At 55.3% G+C, this 17,259-nt stretch overlaps 1 protein-coding gene across 1 annotated transcript; it reads left to right on the top strand.

Annotated features, from left to right (window-relative positions):
- The first annotated feature begins 1,251 nt into the window (after positions 1-1,251).
- Positions 1,252-17,189, top strand: LOC111674372 (probable serine/threonine-protein kinase kinX). Its single transcript, XM_023434565.1, has 18 exons — positions 1,252-1,314; positions 2,078-2,396; positions 5,904-5,933; positions 6,263-6,365; positions 6,550-6,667; positions 7,911-8,034; positions 11,039-11,158; positions 11,223-11,392; positions 11,451-11,638; positions 11,872-11,904; positions 12,299-12,420; positions 12,746-12,923; positions 12,996-13,193; positions 13,309-14,577; positions 14,700-15,800; positions 15,888-15,991; positions 16,171-16,373; positions 17,133-17,189. The coding sequence occupies exons 2-18, from the start codon at positions 2,375-2,377 to the stop codon at positions 17,187-17,189; spliced, it is 4,140 nt and encodes a 1,379-aa protein (XP_023290333.1). The 5' UTR covers positions 1,252-1,314; positions 2,078-2,374.
- The last annotated feature ends 70 nt before the right edge of the window (positions 17,190-17,259 follow it).

Below are 17,259 nucleotides of genomic sequence, written 5' to 3'. Positions count from 1 at the left end.
CCGGCGACCGGACTCTCACCCTGTCCGGCATCCGTGCCCGAACGGAGAAAGCGCGGTGCCCCGTTCCGACCGACAAAACCGTCGGTCCCTCTTTCGGTTGCGATCGCTACATTCCGAACACGGATTTCCCGCCCGAAGCTTTTAAATCCGCAGCCTTTTGTAAGTCGGCCACTGGAATGGAAACGAAACCGACTCCTCCGAAGTCGTTGCCGGCTATCGCCGGAAGTCGCTAACGTACTCTCAGATTAGAATTTCCAAGTGAGATCTCGACGACTGGGTAAGTGCGCGATGCGAATCCTCCGGAGAAGTTGATTCCGTGTGCAGAGTTCGAGCTAGTGCTCAAATTGGATTTCGTCGGCGTGGAAACGCCTTAACGAGAGTCCTTGACGACGCCTCGGCTTCGCTTAGTTCGGAGCGGGCAAACCCCCCGCCCCGGTCCCAAAGGGCAAATCGAGCTTCGTTTAAAGAATCCTCCGGGAAAATACACGGACGAGAAATAGAGAGATTCATTCGACGCGCTGTTTCGGGTCCAAGGATTTTCCCGTACGTTCCGGAGGAATTTCCAAGTCGTTAAACGAGAGTTCCGTCGTCGAACTCGCCTCGTGAGGGACGAGTTGCACGTTTATCGAATTTCCGGGTCGCGCGAACCGGCTCGCGGAAGGAGGAAAATCCAGAGGCCATTTTCAGGTCTCGGGGACGAGTCGTCTCGCGGGCTCGGACGCGTCGTCGGCAGAGGGCGGCGGTCGATCCTCCCCGAGTGAAAGTGACTATATCCGGGCGCGCACGCGCGAGCCGCCGGGGTGGGATAGGGCGGCCGTAGCCGTCGGGAGTCGTTGACGTAGCAAGATGGCGGCGGCGCGTCGGAGGTGTCCCCGTCCGCGCAGTGGTGCTCGTCGGACAGTCCGCGTAGACTCGCAAGCCAAGAGGAGGTCGAGGCGGCCCGAGGCCTAGGATCGCGAGTTCGCCGTCGGGACCGGTCGAAGATGGCCTCGAGGCGGGTCGGCCAGGGCGCGCATCCGGTCGAGCCCTGAGAGCCCCGAGAGCAGCGGCGCGGGACCGGACGACGAGACAGGGGCAGAGAGAGGGGGCCGGGGGGGAGAGAGCGCGCGTCATGTCCGGGTCGAGTCACCGCGAGCGGTCGCGGGACGATCGCGAGTTGGCTCGCTACCTCGAGGGCGTCCTCGCCAAGCCGACGTGACCCCGACGCCGAGTGCTCGGACGGAGCCCTGACCTACCACCATCTCCGGGCCCGGAAGGATCTCCGCGGACCCTGGCACCGGGGGATCGCGCAGTAGCTTCGGCGTCGCTGGATCGGTATCGGGGTAGGAGCGAGCGGGCGTACGGGCTGGCCTCGGTCGAAGGGTCGTCTTGGCGTAGGTCGTGCGTAGGCCGTGCGTAGGCCGTGCGTAGGCCGTGCGTAGGCACGCGACCCGGCCGACCGAATCCGTGCCTTCGAGTACTTTTCCCCTTACGCGATTTCCTCCTTCTCTCCGGCGGTACGTGCCTATGTCTTTTACGTAAGGGCTAATTTTATTCCCGTGGACGCGTTTACGCATCCGTAACAGCGAAAGGATCGATCGCGGGAGAATCGATGCGTTTCGTTGGTCGTTCTACTCTTTCTAAAACGTTGACGCGGAACGTTGATCCGGATTCGATGAATTATCTGAATTTTTAGTCTCGAGACGCAACTCGCTTACCGGATCCCCTTCGGATGCGACAGCAGCAGCCCACGACCCTCCCTTTGTTTCCCGCCCTTGGGTTCTTCTCTCTTCGCTCCAGCCCGTGGAGGTTCCACCTCGGCGAGTGAAAGGTTCGAGAGGTTCGCGAGAGGAGGGTGCCGTCCCTCCTCTTCTTTTGTCATCGGCGTCGCGCGGTTTCCCGCGACATTTTGCGACAAACGAAGTTCACGTGAATCCGCAAGTATAAAAATTAGTCGTGGGGTGGGTTTCTCGAAGATTCATTGCACGGCCCAAAAATGATCGGAGTTCTTAGGTCGCGTTGGGGAAAGACGAGGTCGACTCGTAAAGAGCGGATCAGTCGTAGATGATGCAAGCGGAACGATGCCTATGATTTCTAGGGGGGGCGGACGAGATGCGTGCCCACGCGCCTTTCCGCTAGATAGAGGGCGATCGACCGGTCCGCGTGTACGTCCCATCCGGCCCCTCTCGGTTGGGGAACGACGAGATCGCCCAGACACCCGAAGAGGACGCTCCGCAACGACGCCCCGAGACGACGCCCCGACACGACGACTCGAGACGACGACTCGAGACGACGACTCGAGACGACGATCCGTAGCGACGTCGGGAAGAACGAAGAGAAATCGGAGCTCGCGGCCGAACGTTAACCCGATTCATCGACCGAGTAGTTCCACGACATGTCCCTGCTTAACGTCACCGGTAAGCTGCTCAATAAGTGCCTTGTCTTATTTTTAACTAATTTCCAAGAGAGTCGATTAGAAAATTGCCAAGATCGATTGACTCGCGAGAAGAGACTACGGAAAGGGTGGAATCGGAAAGACGGGGTTGGAGAAAAGAAATTCGGTGACCCTCTAGGGACGAGTCCGGGGACCCGGGGCGTTTCCGGCCGTTAATAGTTATTCGAAGTAGGACTACCTTGGAATTTGTCGTTGCTTGCACGTCACGTCGATTAAAGAAATGAATTTTTCGCGGCTGGGTCGAAGAGTTTCTACGCAAATTCGTCACCGAGTCTCCCGTTGTCGGCGGTATTCGATGGAAGAGCGCCCCCGCCGAGTGCCGTGTCGTTCGCCGTACCGACCAGGGCAGGTGGATACGCGCGGGATTCGGGCGTCCTCACGCAACCCCGACCGCGAGTAAGGTGGAACGGTTGACCCCAGCCCGCGGGGTCATTCCCTCCCTCTGCCGTCTGCCGCCCGCCGCCCCAGCAGCTCCATCTCGCGAGCGGGAGCTCCCGGGAGCCCCCGGGAGGGGTAGGTTACCGACACCGGGAGGCACCGTGGGTGCACCTGCGAGCGCGGCTCGAATCGTTGTCTATCCGCTATCATCCGAAAGGTGCGCCGAGATGGATCAATTGAAAAGCGATAAGCGCTCTCGTAGGCACGCGATATGCGCTCGCGGCGATGTCCGGCACGCGTGCATCGATCGGTTCTCGACGTCGGAATCACGAGCGATTCTTTGCACCTTCGACCTTTACGCTATTTTACATAGTTTAGGATACGGAGTGGAAAATCGGGTAGTTTAAGATAGGACCGCCCTTCTCCTCGCGTCCATTTCCCGCGCGCGTTTCGTGGCTCCTTCGGTTCGGCGAAGACTTTTGAAATAAGTAAATGGGGAATCGAGCGTTTCACGTTTTATCAAGCCCTCGTAAGTTAGCGGCACGTCGACTAGAACGAAGTCAGGGGTTCGCTTTGATCGACGTCGCCACTTTGAGCAACGTGTCCTCCTTTGCACTCCCCTTCGCCTGTCGCCCTCGATCGAGCGGAAGCTCACCCGAAAGAACTTTTGCTCTTCTCCTTTTTCTCTCCGAGCACGAGTCCATTCGCGAATAATACCGCGATTCGATCGAACTACTCCGCTCGCGTAGACCGCCGAGGTATTCCTCCGTCGGACAGGGAGGAGGGCCTGGCCAGCGCGTTCGATCGGAAAGACGCGCAGCGGGGGGACGGCCGTTGCTCGGTAGTCGGTTCGAAACTCGCGTGAAACCTCTCCGTCCTGTACTTTCGAAAGAGGGGAACGGTGGAAACGAAGGTGAGACCATGTTTCCTTCTTCTCCCGAGTTTCATTGGACACGGGAGAGGGACGTGTATCGCCCGGATCCGTCCGTTTCGAACTCGAAAGGCGAGCGGGTCGTTCGATTAATCGCTTCCGCGCAATTATTGGCGAGCGGTCAAAGTGGCTTTACGTAACTCGTTGAACCGAACCGCGGGTTTGCTCGACAGTCGAGCGATGAATTACGCCGACGGAATCGGAAACGGTGTTTTCGCGAACGTCGAGGGTCGACTTGCCACAGGGTACACGCCAAACGCCTCCCACGAGGAAGTATCCTCCCGGACCGTCATCGACGATCGCCGCGATTCCATTTCACGTCAGTACCCTTAACCCTTTCAAATCCGATCCGAGACCTTCGAACGTACCGAGGTAAATACGGTCGAACTGCTAACGCCACCGAAGATGCTTCGGCGACGTTGGTCGCGATTACGGGTGAGTTTAAAGGGCTTCCACGAGACGACGTTACATTTGCCCGCGTGCGTATAGATACCGTACACCTACATCGACCGGTTTGAACGACATCGATTTTACGTCGTCGAAACCGCAGATACGTTATCCGTCGCTGCCGGTTAAGTAGGTATCGTCGCCGGCGAGAAGCGACGGTGCGAGGGTTCGTAAGCCGTCGACGAGCTTCCCCGACCTTTATCGCTCGTGCGCGAATCAAGCGGTACTCGTCTCCGGAACGGTGTCGTCGGAAAAATACCTGGAGATACGCAAGTTGTTCATTTCTCGCGTAGACGGAGCGAGCGAGGGCCCGTGCGTCCGTCGAATCTTTTGAAACTCGGGAAAATTGAATCGATACGGTCCGCTTCCGGTCTGGGTCACCGTCTTTCACTTTCGGGTCCCGGACGCGAGAGAAGGGAGCGCAGGCTTTGAGAATACTTCCGTGAAACTGGAAAGGTGCTTTTGAAGGCGTTCGAGCTACTAGCGCTCTACTCTAGGCTCGTCTATTCACATTCATCCACGCGACGCGCACGCCCTACACGTCACCGTCCCTGGAACGACGAGATACGAGCGACCTCGATAAGAGATAGCCCGCCACGAAGACGCGTGGTCGTGTGGGCGGTCCCTCGCGCAGGTACGCACCCTCGACGACGGCGACCACCTACCCGGTATTCCGACCGGCCGAGGCACTGTGTCGGAGGTAAAGATCGCGTCTGAAGCGTTAAAGTTGACGTCATCTCTTTGCCCGGTTCCTCGGTCCCACGGTCCCCTTTCTCGATGCGAGGTTCCGCCGACGGTGCGCATCCTCTCCGGAGGTAGACGGGGCAGACGGCAGAAGACGGTTGTCGGGTTTGATTTGCTTCAACCGTCGATCGACGGGGTGGCGATCGAGAGCGCAACCAGGGGAACTCGAACCTCCGTTAGCAGTTACGAAAGTACGAGGGGGAGAAACCTCTCGAGTGTATCGCACTTAACCCGAAGGCAAGAGGCTCGTCATCGGGTGTCCCTGCTTATTCCTCGACATTTCCTCGCGCACAGGTCAACGCTTCGAAACGCGCGCGTTACAACAACCAGCCGACCTTTCCTCGGCGCGCGTTATTTCCTTTTCCCTTCTCTCGTAACGTTTTACTCGGTCGAAATGACTGTTAAACCAACTTTCCGCGAACGCGTGTATCGTGTCTCGAAGCAATAGCCGCGTCTCCGCCGTTAGGCGGTAAAAAGCTAGAAAGTCGGTCGACCTCAAGAAAATCGATCATTCCCGACGAGAGACTCCTCCGAAGTGGGGTCGATTTAATTGCGCGCTTCGTGGAATTTTGAAGCGGGGGAAGAGGCAAAACGGAAAATATTTAAACGATTCGCGGTAGCGACCGGCAAAGATTTTCGATTAACCACCCACCTCACCCAGGGCCGGTCATTCGAATGAGGTAAAATGGGAAGGGAAAAAGGGAGCCTAATATTTTATTTTTCAGACTCCGTCACAATTGGGGATCGTCGCGCGTCCACGCGAAGACTAAACTCTCGATTCCGTTACGACGAAGAAAGAATTTACTCGCGGATTGACGAGAATTTAACACGCTTCTTTCACTCGAATCGTTTCCGTGATAAGGAAAAATTTCTAAATGTGCAAGTATGTTTGTAGAAACAAGGAGGCTCTTAAGGAATTCGATTTCTTCGCAATGTTTCCACCTAACAAGGTTCTTCTTTATGTTACAGTGAAAAAAGCGAGGTTCGTCGGGGTCCAAGGTTTGTAGTAGTATTAATTGTCCTCGTTTCCTTTTACTTAGCAAACGTCCAACCCGAAGCGACGAGAAAATATCGCGTTTGGAGGAATCAGTCTTTCCGAATTTTCCGACAGACCGGGCCGGTCGGCAGAATTTTTTTTGAAAAACGATTCTCGTCGAAGTAGTCGGCCGTTATGCTCGTTGAGAGGACGCATCCGGACGTTCCCTACCGGTTAATTCTCTTACTTCGAATCTAAACTAATATACCTATATCTGTCTTGACCGAAAGTAGCAAAAACACTCCCGTGCCTCGCCGGTTGACCTCACGAAGCGTTTTCGTTGCATTTTCAGCGCAACAATTCAACACCTACGTCACCCTGAAGCTGCAAAACGTGAAATCAACGACGGTCACTGTCAAGGGGGCGAATCCATGTTGGGAACAGGATTTCCTTTTGTGAGTCGAACCGTCGAGACCTCGTGATCCGGGGACCGCGAGGAGAGAATCGTCTCGCGCATAAGTCAGTCATTTGTTCTCGTGGGTTCTGACGTAACGCGAGCTTCCTTTTTCTCCGAAATCAATTGCGCACGCTTTTTATTTACTGTCCGTAAATACCGGTGACGCATCCATAAATCCACAGCGAGACAAACGACGTGAACACGGGGTTGCTGGTGGAGGTCTGGAGCAAGGGAATGATCTGGGACCGAGCGTTGGGCTACCATTACATCCCGTTGCCGAAAGTGCCCTACTCGAACGAGGTAACGACCTATCCCGACGTAAGACCACGGGAGTCGCAAGATCCATTACACGGACAACAGCACCAGACCACGACAAACACCTCAGACACTAACAGCAATGCACCACTGCAAGGGGACATGAACACGGTACACGTCTCTTGGAACCGAGAGTCCGATCGTCGCTTTCGATATTTTCACCGATTACCATTGGAGGAGCATTTGAATTCCCTCTTTCCGACCCACGGTCCCGGAGACCTTCCCCTCGTAGGAGAGAAGAAGGCGCGCGGGCTCCCGGTCGCCAATAAAGAGGAAGAGCGGGCCTTCGACTTCGGCCAAATCGTGGAGCGGAGGGAAAGGAGACGGACGCGAGAGGAGAACGGATCGAGTCGAGGACGAGAGACGTCGGAGTTACTTGACATACCCCAGTCAGCGCGTTTCTAATGCGAATCGAACCGCTCGTATGTAGATCTCGCGTGCGGCATTATGAATATTTTAAGCCAGGCCTGACCCAGATTGTCCTTGCATCGGGGAAAACGTTGCGTTTTTACGAGCCGCGTCGCTACCGGTTTTCCCTCTCTGCGTCGTCTCTACCGTTTCGTCGAACCGGGGACGTGCCGTTGATTGGACCCCTCTTGGACGCGAAAACGCACCTTCTCCCTTCGTTTTAAAGATATATCGATCCCGCGTCGTTCACGTTGAAGCGGTCCTTTCGAAACCGGCCTCGGGAAGGTCGTCCGACGAGGAAGAAGAAGGGCGAGGGACGGCTTGGGTTAATACGGAAGGGAATCGGGTCGTAGGTGGAAGCGTGCGGGGGTGGTCAACCCTGGGCAAATCAAGTGTTGTCGCTACCCTAGGTAAATCGTGTAACCACCGACCGCGTTCGAGCCTCTCGTAAATCTCCTCGGCGGTTTACAATGGATCGTAATATGGGCAGTTTTACCGTGATTCATAGGTCGGCTCGTACGCGAAGCTTCGCCGTGTCTCGTTTTACGGTATCTCGTAATACGACTCGATGTACGGCGGCTGATAAGCAGAGATAGGTTAACGGTGGGTCCCTTATACGCGTGGCCCGGTCACTTAACGCCGACTCGGGCACGAATGAGCATTCTCCGCGTTCCGCCGGCTCGTAAATCGCAGGGAAACGCGGCGGTACTTCGCGCGGTCCATCGGCCGCCTCGAAGGAGGCACGCGCGAGACTGGCCACGTACACGGCCAGGGATCGGGCGAGAAGACGCGGCTCGCCTTGAATCGCGTCACTTTGTAGGAAGGCTGCGGACAATGGGTGAGCCTGGACTCGGAGCTGGAGATGCGAGGCGGCGAGGTGGTCGGCACCAAGTCGCCCTCGGGTCACATGCTGCTCATCGACTGCCGCTTCGAGCTGCCCTTCGGTGAGTAACTTCGATGGCCTTGCACGGGCCGAACGCAGCCCTGCGCGAGAACTCGCTGCCCATTGGGCAAACGGTCGAATCGACCCGAGGTGGCATTTTCCCCGGAATCTCGGAAAGTTCCGCGCTGCGTCCGCTCCGGAAGCGGGCGGTCCTCGCGGATGCGGAGCGATTCGCGACGGGAAAGTCGGTCTCCGTCGCGGCGCGCTTTGATCGAGCGCTTTCCGAGACTCGGCGGCTTTTGGCTCTCTGCCTGCCGACGTGGGATCCGTTCGAATACACGGAATCGTCCACCTCCGGGACGAACGTAACGTCGAAAGTCGAGGAATTGCTCCGCATTCTCCGTTCTCTCCTTTTCCCTGGATCCAATTCCGTCTGACCGACAGAATCGCGCGAATGCCATCGTTCTCGTAGAATGTATACTTGAGACGTATTACTGAGGCGTATAATATATTAAACTGATCAGGAAAGTACGATCCACCGACCGGATGGAAAGCGTTGCTAACCAGCGAAACGGCTATGCAGTTGCGAGCAGCTCGGCCCACGTGTGGCTCAGGTACCCTCGAGATCGATCGAATCGATCGAAAACGATCCGAGATCGTCGATCGATCTTCGGGATCTTCTCATCTTACGCTCTCCTCGTCCGAATCGAAACTCAAGGAACGTGGATAGCCTTACCGTGGATACGTAATCGCCTCGAGTTCTTTCCTTCTTTCTTTTTCTTCCGAGCGCGTACTCTCGGCGAGTCGCTCGAGTATCGAGGGACCGTAATGTACGAAGGACTATCGGTACGCGTCCACGGTTAGACGTTTACGATTCACGGCATTTTTTCTTACTTAGCGATAATCCCCCGTCTTGCTCGCCAGCCACTGCACCAGATTCGTATACTTTCGGGGGCTCTTTGGATCGTTACCAAGATTGGGAACTTCGACTTCGGCTCGTTTAATTTTACCGACGATTTCGGCCGTCTTTACTTTCGTCTCCCCACGAGGCGAAAGGAGCAAATTATTCCTCTCGAAGAGAAGCGACCAATCGGATGTCCAACGAGCTCCCTATTTCCTACGAGTGCACCGCCTCTCTCTCTCTCTCTCTGTCTTTTTCTCCCCCGAATACCTCTAAAAACCCCGTAAGCTACATGAGTGTGCGCTCTCGCGCGTGTGTGTGTGGTGAACGCGTGGATAGATACACGTGGAGATGTTCGATGTTTCTGCTTAATTTTCTATTCCGACCCCTGTCATTCTCTCTACCTTGCATTCGTACGTGTTTACATATACGTGCATATATGTCCATTTGTCAGTGTACGCGAATCAATGTATCCTACCCGTCCGACGAGCACGCGACATGGATATTCGGCCCGAGATGGCCGGATACGAATCCGGTCCGGAATACGAATAACGACTAGACATAGACATCGAACACCGGTGGCCCTCCTTTCGAATGAAGCACAAAGTAGCAAACCGCACTTCCGACTCGAACGGACGATTCCTTATATAGATTAGAAGAGAAAGAAGCTCGAGGTCTTTGGTTCAGAAAACGAGAGGTTTCCAGGAATGTCAGTTTTTCCTCGTACGGACCAACGACTCGAGCGAGGTATCTTCGATACGGGGATGATTCGAGAGCAGCACCCGACCACGTTTCTCCGGACACAGCACGTATACGCAGTGGCGCGGCGATAGCACAGAGGGTGGGCTTAGTTCTTCGAATCGGGATCTTTGTGTGACGAGTCACTGTCGTTCGAGGCATTTTCGAAAATAAAAATTCAAGAAGTTACCGGAGGATACCTGCAGGCACATCGAGCTATGGCTGCGACACTGTAATTAGCACCTGTGTATACCTCGCCGTTTTCTACTCGATATCTGTCTCTGTCTATTTCCCCACGTTTTTATACCCGCGGGTGTCTCTGTCCGTTGTCTCTCCGTGTCTCTCTATGCATATCGCGAGTCCCTTTCGCCACGGATTTTCGACATTTCCCGCTAAAGTTTCGTTATACGGATCGATGGCGTCGAACCGGGGTTCGAACGCGATCGAGCGGTTTCTTCTCTAAAGACGCATATCGTTTTTATCTCATCTCTGTTCAATGCGTCTCGGTGAGGGACGCGGCAGACCGGTTTCGGCTGAATTTGATTAACGAAGAATCGGTGAAGTAACCGAAAAACACCCAGAACAGGGGAAATCGAGTGTTTCTTACTTGACACAGAAAAGGACGACACTTCGGAAGGGTCTCGGCGGTTCTTGCCTGCGAACGTGCGCGAATGTCGATCGAAATCTAGCTATAGCGAGACACGTCGATTAGCATGGAGAAGCATCGTGCAACGTGTGCCTTTCCTTACAACTTTTCCTAGACGTGTGCCTAGACGTCAGTTTAATAGGATTCCGTTCATCTGGAGATTTTGCAACTTGATTCCAATTTTGACTTACCACAGCCTGACAAAGATATACCAAGAGCCGTTCTCTCTTTAAAGACTTTCTATGTAAACGTAGAATAGAAATACCCCTCTGTAGGAGGGAACCGCGTCCACGAACGAAAGGGGGTCCGAGGAGGTCTCGGAGGAGCGCCGGCAACGAAGCGGCAAGGGTTGTCGCGGCGAGCTTCGGAGATAGGCGCGATTCGACCGATCGGTGGAAAGGGCGTCACGGCGCGCTCGCGACAAGAGATTCTCCCCCTTGGGCAAACGTCGAGGTGGACGGACAGAGGGCGAGAGGGCGAGAGGGCGAGAGGGCGAGAGGGCGAGAGGGCGAGGCCGGTCGACGAACGAGAGCAGCGGGGGAGGAACTCTCTTCCAGAGACTTGACCTTCTTTCTAATTGCATATCCAGGGTGAACCGGGAGACGCGCGGGCGCGAACTCGCGAAGCCCGAGGGAGAGTCGGGGCTCGGGTATTCGGGTACTCGGGTATTTCGCGGGCGCCCCCGAGCCGGGTTCGGCAGGCGATCTCATTGACCCCCTCGGCTCCCTCGGCGGCCGATCGCGCGACTCACGAGGCGTCTTCTCTCTGTCCGGCCACCAGACCCCGAGAACACGGAAGCGGCGGATCTGCAGAGGAAGCTCGAGATGCTGAACAACACGATGGACCAGGAGGCGAGAGCGGAACAGGCGCGTCGGCAGATACTTTACAATATAGGCCACTGTGAGTACCCCTCCGCTTCCTTCGATTCGCGACGATCGGCGAATAACGACCGACTCTCTTCCAGCGGGGTACTCGGAGGACTCGGATTACACGTCGGATTTAAACTACCCCGTGGGGGGGCAAGGAGCCAACAGCTCGGCCTCGCAATTCCGCACGGCGGCCAATCAGTTGGCGACCCCTCAGAGATCTCTGGAGACGTCGAGGGAAAACAGCTACGAGAGGGACGATCATCAGGTGAGTCGGCAAGGCCCGGTTCGCGCGACGGCCAACTCGCGTTCAACCGTGTTTGCAGATTCCACCGACGTTTGGTGGTAGATTGGCTGCCGGGACTTACGGTGGGTACGGTGGAAGAGGGCACAGTCCGAGGTACGACGAGCCGTATCCGGAAGAAGGACCGCCCCAAAGGTATTCCTCGCAGACCGCCGAATCTTCCGAGCCACTTTTCTACAACAGCAGACCGAGGCACTACAAGGAATACAGGTAAGCCGTCCGAGTGGACCGGAATCGAAACGATCCGACTGCGGAATACCGGCCGGCTCGACGCTCGAGGTGCGGCTCCTCTGAGAGAGTCGATCGATTCCGGAGATTTCTTTCGAACCCTTTCGCGGCTTATCTTTAACGAGTGAAGTAAACTCGAACATTATGCGCGGCACTATGCCCGGTAACCTGTAAGATTTGGAAAACCATATATTACCTTTTCTTGTATGATTCAGACGACGGAAGCACACGTGGGATTACGAGGACAGGTAGGAACAGTAAGCCAGTGAATCCATTCGGAGCGTCGTCGCGACGATTTTTCACTTCTCGCGTCCACGATGCACGCCGCTCGAATGCACTCGACTCGGTCCTCCTACGCATCGACGATCGAATCGCGTTCCTCCTTGCACCCGACAGATTTCAACTTTGACGGCGTCGTAACGCCTCTCGAGACGGTCATTTTCGATTCTCGAGTAGAGCGGAGTCGTAAAGAGCAAATTCGACGTAGGTGCATGAGTCTCATTTAGCTCCCGAAGGTCACCGCCATTGGATCACCCCTTCATTTTTCAACGATCGGCGACTCCGTGGACGTCATAACGCGCTGCGCGACGAAAGGAAGAGAAACGAGCGCGCTTTTGCTCAGAGGGATTACTCTCGTTTCAGTCAAGATGGCTGGTACAGCGAGGGCTACGACTACACGGGGACCAGAGTCGACGAAACTAGAATTTACAGCGATACGGAGTACTATTCCGGTACCGGAACCACCACGTTTTCGAGAAGAAGAGGCAAGTACACGAAAACTGGAACGAACGGTTCAAGAAGTTGGGGCATTTCGTTGCGATTGCATACGGTTGATTGCTTGGAACTTGTGCCAAATCCTCGATTCGTTTCCTTCTCTTTTCGGTAAATACGGTACGATACGTTTCCCGGTCGCGGAATTCGCGACGGAACGACGCGATTTCGATCGGTTCTATGCCCGGTCGACATCCCAAAAACCGATCGATCGGATCGCAATTGTTAAAAATAAAAAGGCAGTCACTTGCTAGCAGATAAGTCTGAATTTTCATTTCATACGAAACGTTCTCAAACGGAGAACCGTCACGATCTCAGGTCCTCACAGAAGACCGTCGCTGGAAAGGCAAACGACGCTGTATGACGAGCATTCGCACTATACGACCGATGACTACGCCGACGCGAGGATCGGAGAGATGAGTGCAACGTATTCGGAAAGCCACACGGGCGTTAGGTACCTCGACGGTATGACGGGATACCTGTACCAGGATGAAAGGTAAAATACGTTTCGATCAGCACCCGTTGGGTAATTACCAACGTCGCATGACGAGTCACACGTGGCCTACAGATACGGGAGAGACGACGAGGACAGGCAGTGGGACAGCGGGGGGAAGTGGTACTCGGGATCGAATACGTATTACGAGAACAAACGCAACAGGAAGACCCTCCCCCAAAGACCAGCGTCCAGCATAGGCATTCATCGGCCAGAGTACAGACCGACGGTAACCAGACAGCGCAGCTACGATTCCGAAGAAATTAACTACGGGTAATCGCCGATTCCGCGCTCTAGCTCCTTCGAAATATCTAATTCGAGCTTCCAAGATATCAGCCTCGAAGAAAGCAGCGTTCGAGTCTCTAATGCCTTTTCTTTCTCCCCGTAGCGGTCAAAGTTCCCGTCGGAGGAAGACGTTGCAGCCTCAACAGCGTCCCACGTCGCGTCAAGAAGGTACGGGGAAAAAATTACCGCCGACACCAACGAAGCCCAGCAACGTGGTGCTGGGCCGGAAACCCGTCTCGCTTCCCGCTACACCTGGCCGACAACTGCCAAGGACCAGAACTCCCTCCGAAGAAGGCTACTACAAATCGGACTATAACGAGGACTACAATTACGCGTACCGTAGTCAAGACAATCTTCCGCAGGACTCGTACCTCGACAACGTCTACGGCGAGGACTACGATCGGACCCAAGTAGCGGATCCTTACGCGGGCTCGACGCAAAATCGGTACACGGAAGAGTACGACCAAGTACAGGACCAGTATTCGACGTCGACTACCTACGACCAGGGATACGTGGAACCCCACAAACTGCCCACCTACGAGGAGGACCAGGCCTATCCTCGGAATACTCGGGAGGACGAGAATCGGCAGCCCTACGTCCAGTCGACGGAAATATACCAAAAGTCCTATCAAGAGACTTATTCGCAACCGAGCCACGACGTCCGCGACAAGTCGCGGGAGGAGGTAAACGAGGGTAACTACCAGGGGGTCGTTTACGACGAGAACAACGGTCAGGGATACGAGCAGCCGTACAAAGAAGAAGGCTATCAGGAGCGGTACGGCATGGGTTATACCGCACCCGTGACGACGAGCACGTACGAGATGCGGAATAACGTGACCGGTGATTACGGTCGGTATCCGCCGGAGTCCTACGAAAGTGGATACGACGCGACCGCTTCTGCCGACTACCAGGACGCTCATCGAGAGACTTACGAGGATAATTACGGCCAGACTTCGGTTGCCGCCTCACAAGGATACCAGCAACCTTATGAGACGCAGCAGGAGGACTATTCGAATTATCGAAAGCAATCTTACGATAAGCAGCGGGACGACTATGCGAATTATTCGGAGCAATCTCACGATAAGCAACGGGAGGATTATTCTGATTATCGGAAGCAGCCTTACGACGAGCAACGCGGGGAGGGCTATTTGGATTACCGGGAGCAACCTTACGATGAGCAACGGGAGGATTACACGGATTATCGGAAGCAGTCTTACGACAAGCAGCACGAGGACTACTCGAATTATCGGAAGCAGGATGAGGACTACCAGGACTACGAGAAAGACTCGTACGACAAGCAACGAGAAGACTATCAGGATTATCGGAAGACGTACGACAAGGAGGAGGAACCGCAGCAGCAACAGCAGCAGCAGCAGCAGCAGCAGCAGCACAGCAGCAGCAGCAGCAGCAGCAGCAGCAACAGCAGCAACAGCAGCAACAGCAACAGGAACAGCAGCAACAGCAGCAGCAGCAGCAGCAACAGCCTACGGAGAGTACAGATTACAAGGACAAGTACGAATACGAGGACTACTCGCGGCAACGCGACGACACCTACCATCAGGACTCGTACGAAGGATCCTTCGAGGATAAGTACAAGGAGCAACTGTCGGAGCAACGTTCGATGAGCACGGAAAGGAGGAAGAGCGAAGTCCCCGAGGTCTCGGTGACGACGCCCAGAGGCCAGACGAAGACCAACGGTTACCCTTCCAGCGAATCCGAATACTTTTATCCTTGCCAGGACGGCCAGGACGTCTCGCCCCTGGGATCCTCCAGAAGAATGAAGTTGGGAAAACGAGAAGCCAGTCCCTTGGTGCAGCAGAACACGGATTCCCTGGAGTCGAGGGACGACGAGCTGAAGGACTCGTTCGAGACGGCGGTGAGCTCGGTCGGCAGCAGCCAGCCCATGAGGAGGTTCTCGGAGTATTCCACGGCCGGAGACTCGAGTCCCGCCGCCGCCACCCTGGTCGACTCGCCCCAGAGCCTCGCGCAGACCCAGGCGCCCCTTACCGTCGACCGCGTCGCAGCGAATCACGTGGCCGCCAACCACCTGCAGAATACCGTCGTAACCACTGCCATGGTACATCCGACGACGACGAGCAACGGGAAACGACTGGCCAGGACCGATTCTTACCGCGAGGACACCATGGACGAGGAGGAATATCCCGAAATCGTTCCCAAGGAACCTCGGAGGAAGGACTCCCAGTTGTCACACCAGAGTCAAATCAGTCAGCACTCGTCGACGCATTCGCAGAAGCCGAAACTTACGAGAGGCGACTCATACGCTTCCGACCATTTCGAGGAGGAGTACGGATCTCCCGGTAGAAGGGACTCTTTCGTTCAGTCCGCCAGGAAGGATTCCTACTCGTCCGTCACTCAGGACTCGTTCAAGACCCAGTCGAACAGGAACGATTCCTACCTCAAGAGGGATCTCGGCAGACAAACGTACGGGCAAAACTTCAACGCTCCGCAACCCATTTCCAGAGCCGAAAGCTACCAACGGGGTTATTTCAAGGACCAGGACTCCATCGACGAGGAGATCGTGCTGAGCAACGCGATCAACGGAGAATGCAAAATGACGGACGAGATGCTCGAGAGGTACGCGTGCTCGGCTCGCGCTCGACTAATTATTTATTGCGCGAATACGTCGTCGGACGACATCAACCACCCGATCGTTAATTTTAGGTACGAACGAGGCGAGGAAGCTCTTCATCGAGGGTCCCGCGAGAACTCTTTGGTGGAACCCTACAAGGGAACTCCGCCGATTTCCCGCGACGAAAGCCCACGAGGTAAGACTCGAAGAAATTCGTTCCTTTACTGACAGCGATAATCGCGAGCGAGGCTGTGCGACTCGTCCTACGGGAGAGACCCTAGGCGTCGAGCGACCATTTCTCGGGCTCGGGCCCGAGTTGGAAATACGAAGTCAGACGATGCTTCGGGCTAAGAGAGGTGTCTCGAACGTTATCAGGGAGTATGACGAAACAAACGTCGTTGGAGGAGAGCGTCCAAATGGATACTCCACCGAGAAGCCCCCCAGAACCCCCGGCCGACGAGGAGCTTTTGGAGATGGTCGGAGTCGCACCGGTCCCCACTCAACTGAAGGAACGCGCCGAGATGACGCCGATGCAGAGGTGGCACTGGGCGTACAACAAGATCACCATGCAGCTAAACGTGAGTTCGATCGATCTTCCGAGTCGTCCGATAACGAGTCGTGGGTATCGTCGAAAACAATGGAACGCCAACGTGTCGATCACCCGGACCTCCGGTCGAAGGACGCCGTCCTTGTAGGAGACACGCGTTTCTTCCGTGCACGCGACCGTGAATGGCCCTCCGACGATTTATGTGCCCGCATTTGCGGGGCAACCTTGGCGAGAATGCGTTTAACTCGAATGTTGCTCTTGCTGGATCCGTGTCGGCGTACGAGGGCACGAACGCGCGTACCTTTCCGGGGACGATTCTCGCGGATACGCAAAACGTCTTCCTCGATTCCGGGTAAACGTTTTAAATAGAATTTCGAGTCAACGCGAAGTTGCTCGTAATCCAGGCCTTGGGAAGTAAAGCGTTTCTCTAAAGTTTGTCGATATCGATCGAGAGTACGCGCTCCTGATACTTTGGTCCAACCATTCTCTGGGTATATCGGTATATCGGCAAACTTCCTTACGTGTATGCTTAAATTATGTGCCTCGTCTAAGTGGATGGATCCAAGGGAGGAAACTTCTTACGCATTCATTAAGCTTCCGTCTTGCAATTTGCGAAGGCTTTCCAACTTTCTCTCTCTCTCTCTCTCTCTCCCCCTCTCTTGATACGCCCTCGCGCTTCCCCTTTCCTACGTGCCCTCGTATCGAGCCGCCGGCAAATCGAGAAGACTCGAGCCGTTCGCAAATTGGCTCCGTTTCCGATCGATGTCGTATCGATCGATGATTCTTGAAGGGGATCGACGAAATTTTGGCGTCTCGAGCCGTTCCGGAAATTGCAGCCGTGGACTGAAGGATGGCCTACACGAAAGTTCCATTAACGTAGGCGTGTCGGCCAAGTGGATATTTGATCCGAGCCCAAT

This window comes from Orussus abietinus, unplaced genomic scaffold, assembly GCF_000612105.2.
Source record: "Orussus abietinus isolate OABI.00-Male unplaced genomic scaffold, Oabi_2.0 scaffold2, whole genome shotgun sequence".
NCBI lineage: Eukaryota > Metazoa > Arthropoda > Insecta > Hymenoptera > Orussidae > Orussus > Orussus abietinus.
Note: the sequence above shows the minus strand (reverse complement) of the source record. Positions and strands in the feature narration are given on the sequence as shown.